Source organism: Corvus cornix, chromosome 6 (assembly GCF_000738735.6).
Source record: "Corvus cornix cornix isolate S_Up_H32 chromosome 6, ASM73873v5, whole genome shotgun sequence".
Lineage (NCBI taxonomy): Eukaryota > Metazoa > Chordata > Aves > Passeriformes > Corvidae > Corvus > Corvus cornix.
In genome coordinates this window covers 15,950,645-15,954,927 of record NC_046336.1, presented here as the reverse complement: position 1 = coordinate 15,954,927, position 4,283 = coordinate 15,950,645, and the positions used below count along the sequence as shown (strand labels likewise).

Below are 4,283 nucleotides of genomic sequence, written 5' to 3'. Positions count from 1 at the left end.
ACACCTCTTAAAAAAAAGAAAATCCAAACATCACAGATGCTATTAAGGACCTGCAGCTATTTTGGGCAACTTCACTCTGTCCTTAATTTTGATCTTGGGAGAACATAATGAAAAAGGGACTGTTTTCCAGAAGAAAACAAAAAATTTAATTATTCTATATGGTGCTATAAGTGTTTGTGACACTGAATTACATTGGTTTACTTTGTAGATGTTTATAGAGCCAGCCCATGTTGTTTGACTTTTGAGGGAAGACTAATAGGTGTAGTAAGTGGGGGTGGGCACAAAACTCCTTATGGTTAAGCCAAAATAGGGGTCATGCCTAGGGCATTTTATCTGCCCTGCTTACACACGCCTGGGGAATTGCATCTCAACAGTTGATTCTCTGTTAATCAATTCACATTAGTGCCTGCCTTTTAGTTTTCACTTTGCTGAATTCCAGGAAAGAAGTTCTTAAACCAAATGCATGCTCTATCTCTGACCTAGTCAGAACTGTTGCATTTCAAGAAGAAATAAGCAGATTTTATTTGCTCTACCAGCTGATAAGAGACACCTTCATAAGTAAAGATTCATAGCCAGCAGGCTCAACACAGAACAAGATTCAGTGGTCTGTTCACACAGGTCAGCAGTAATATGGGAGGAGAGGACATTTACGGAATTTTTTCCTCAACCAGCTCCAGAGAAAGACTTATGTGACATTATTTTTCTTTCCTTTTCCTTCTTTTCTACTGTGGCTCAAAATGATGTGCTTGATAAGGAGACCTGTAGCATTTGCCATGACTCCATGCAGTTTTCAGAGAGCATGTGGTTTTGCACTGTTCTTGCACTTACAAGCCAAAACTTATAACTAACTAGTCACAAGCAACCACCTGTGAAGGAGGGGAGAGTTAGGAAAACAGAAATAGTAAATACCTCATTTACAAAAGCAGATCTGACCTTACATCCAAACCCTAGAGCCACATTCATTAAGTTACTCTTTAGCATACACTCAGATTTTCATACAGAGGATCATCAAAAATAAACTTTATTATCAAACTTAAAATTCACACATGAAACACGATCTAGACACAAATAATACTGAAAACATTCTCAAACAATAACCATTTCAGGTAATTTGGATAAGTAGCTAGTTACCATTGTTTTGAATGCTTTTTGAATATTTCTTAATACACACACCATCCCGAAATGTCTTCAAATGCTTAGCTAGCCACCTTTCAATGATATTTTTAAATAGGGGAAAACTTATTTCTATAGAAATAACATTATCTAATTATGAATCAGAGACCCATAATTGTAGTGCTTGGGGGAAAAAAATATCATAGCCTCTTGAAATATTTAGAAGACATAAATTACTATTGTACATTTACAAGTTTTAAATATTTAAAGGCCTTTGTTACTATAAAAAGTTACTATGTACATATTCAATGCTATATAGAAATTCAGTCAGAGGCGAGTGTTGAGCTCTCAGATTTGGCCACTGAAACCTATGAATTTGGTAGGCAGATTGTCCACAGGGTACACTATGGGGCCCGTTTTCATTGTAGGAGGTCCATTCAGCAGCTGCCAGTCACAGCTCCGAGCCAACTCCACTGTAAATATTTTTAGGAGGACTTTTGCAAACTCTTTGCCCACGCAGCTCCTCAAGCCCCCACCAAAAGGAATGAAACTGAACCTAGAGGAATCCTCTGGAGATGGAGACATGAAGCGATCTGGGTTAAATTCCTCCTTGTTGGTAAAGAGATCTGCCACATCATGTGTATCACAGATACTGTAAATAACATTCCAACCTTTAGGGATCTGGTAACCCTATAAGAAGAAGAGAAAGGAGATGTGGAACACCTTGCTGTGTTAAATAATGTGAAGTGACAGCACAGGACACATCAGTGCACCCCACCTCCCCTCCTGGCTTCCTGCACGTCACTCTAAGGCAGACAGGCTACATGGCCACAAAATACTTCACAGCTGCTCTGAGGAATTGTGCCCAAACCTTGCTTACATTTAGCTCAAGGGTCTTGAGTGCAATTCGAAATCCTCCAGGAACAGGCGGGCTCAGCCTGAGAGTCTCTTTGATGACACAGCCCGTGTACTTCAGCTGCTCCAAGACCTCCATGTCCAGCTGCTTCTCATGGCTGGAACTGCACAGTAACCCCTAGAAAGGAAAATGCTGCCATGACATTCATGAAGCAGCCAGCCAGAGTTCCTGGCACTGCAAAACAGCTGCCCCTCACCAAGTGGTATTTTCCTGTCACCCCTAAAAGGAGGGCACCACCTGGGTCAAAGGGAGCCCTGTCTGGGATACCTGTCCTGGAGGTACCTTCTTCCCACTACCCCCTCCTGTGAAATGGCTCTGAGGAAGACACACCTTCACCTGCAGTTCTTTCCTCACTTTCTGCAGGACTTCATGGTGGAGCCCTAGGAAGGCAATCAGCGATGTGGCAGCACTAGCAGTGGTCTCATGGCCCCCAAACAGCAGCTCTGTGGCAGACTCCTTCAGCTCCTTACACAAAGGATAGAAGAGGAATAAACCAGGCCTTGAACGCAGTATCTCTACCAGGCCCACTCTACCACTGCAATGCTGTACATTGTTCCCAAACTGGAGCAGACACCCAGGGGCCAGAATGGGGGTGGTTGGAGGTGCTTATGCTCCCTATGGACATGTCTCCCCAACCAACAGCCTGAATGCAGCCTCTGTACCCTAGTACTCAGAACAAGCTGGTTTATTTTGTGGGGAGAGGGAGCACCTCCTGCTCTCTCCATTTGTCCCCACAAGTGTAATGCTCTCAGAGGGGCTGGGGGAAAGGGATGAATCCAGTCCTGGGGAGCCTTACCTGCATGTTGAGCTGCTCCCCATTACCCTGTGTGTGTTCCATCAGCAGCTGCAGTGCATCCTTGTAGCCGCCCTCAGGCTCCTTGCGGGCCATCTTGGCACGGATGTTCTCCTCGATCTTGGCGTGGATGATGTTGCGTGCCCGCAAGCCCTGACCAAGCAGCAGAGAGAGCAGTGTGAGTCTCAGGCTGTACTGCCATCCCTTCCCCCCGATTCCCCCCTGCCCTGGCCGCAGGGTCACCTCTCTCCTCCTGGCCCGCCGTGAGCCTTACCCGGTAGAGCCCACTGAACGGCACATCGATGGGCAGGGAGAAGAGGTTGCGGATCATCTCCTCGAAGGCCTCCACCAGCTGCTGCTCGCCGTCGGGGCTGGCCTGGCGGGGCTGGAAGCCCAGCAGGATTCTCATGGCAATGCGAAACATGAGGCGCTTCACCTCCGGGTACACGAGCAGGCAGGGCCCGGCGGCGCCCAGCCACCGCTCCAGGCAGGCGCTCACCTCCTCCTGGATGACGGGCACGTAGTGCTGCAGGGCGTCCCGGGAGAAGGCACGCATGATCACCTGCTCAGGGGGACGAGGAGGAATGGGACAGAGGCTCAGCCGCCGAGCCCGGGGCGACCGCGCCCGCTCCCCGCCCACCGTCGGGCCGTACCTTTTTGCGGTGCTTGTGCTGCCCATTGTGGAGGTTGGAGAGGCAACCCGAGCCCAGGATGGTCCGCACCGAGGCGGGCCACTGCACGGAGACGAGCCGGTGCTCGCCCAGCAGGATGTGCCGCACGTTCTCGGCACCCATCACTCGTACCGTGGGCCGCCCGAAGAGGTGAGTCTTGTAGATGAAGCCGTATTTTCTGCGCTTCATCTGCAGGAATTTCCGCCTCTGGACAGGGGATGAGAGGGGGGAAATGATAAAGGAAATTTTAGAAAGGATAAGAGGAAGAGGCAGGGAAAGCCTTTCCACCTGGGCACGGGAGTCTGTCAAAGTTGCCGCTCATCTCCCTCCCCTGCAGCCAGAGGAGCAGCCGGGGCGCGCCTCTTCCGCTCCCCGCGCCATCGCCTCGCCTTACCTGCAGCACCAGCTGCAGCGTCTCCCCGAAGAAGGGGAGCCCCATGGTGCCCGGGGCAGCGGGAGCGGGCAGCTGGGGTCGCGGCTGCTCACGCAGTACAGGTCCCAGAGCTTGACGGCAGCCAGAAAGAGTAGCAGGGGCAGTAGGAAGGTGCACAGGGCGCTGGCGACTAGGGCGGAGAAGCCCATGACTGGGGAGCGACTCCCGCCCGGCCCCCCGGGAGCTCTGAGTACGCGGGCCGGGCTCGCCGCGGGCCGCCTTTTATACCCTTCCCAGGTTGCTGCCCACCCCTACCTTGGTCCGATAAATTAGTTCACCCAAAGTTCATCCTTAATTGCGGATTGCGGCCTGACTCCTCCCCCCGAAATCTTTAACTATTTGCTTTGCGTAGTGCAT

The 4,283-nt window shown here is 50.3% G+C and overlaps 1 protein-coding gene across 1 annotated transcript; it reads right to left on the bottom strand.

Annotated features, from left to right (window-relative positions):
* Nucleotides 1–990: 990 nt before the first annotated feature.
* Nucleotides 991–4,283, bottom strand: LOC104697916 (cytochrome P450 26A1). The gene is given in 8 exon segments (XM_039554490.1): nucleotides 991–1,803; nucleotides 1,994–2,146; nucleotides 2,360–2,494; nucleotides 2,826–2,975; nucleotides 3,097–3,384; nucleotides 3,476–3,700; nucleotides 3,888–3,943; nucleotides 3,946–4,283. Coding segments are annotated over 8 exon segments (1,479 nt in total). The 5' UTR covers nucleotides 4,076–4,283; the 3' UTR covers nucleotides 991–1,461.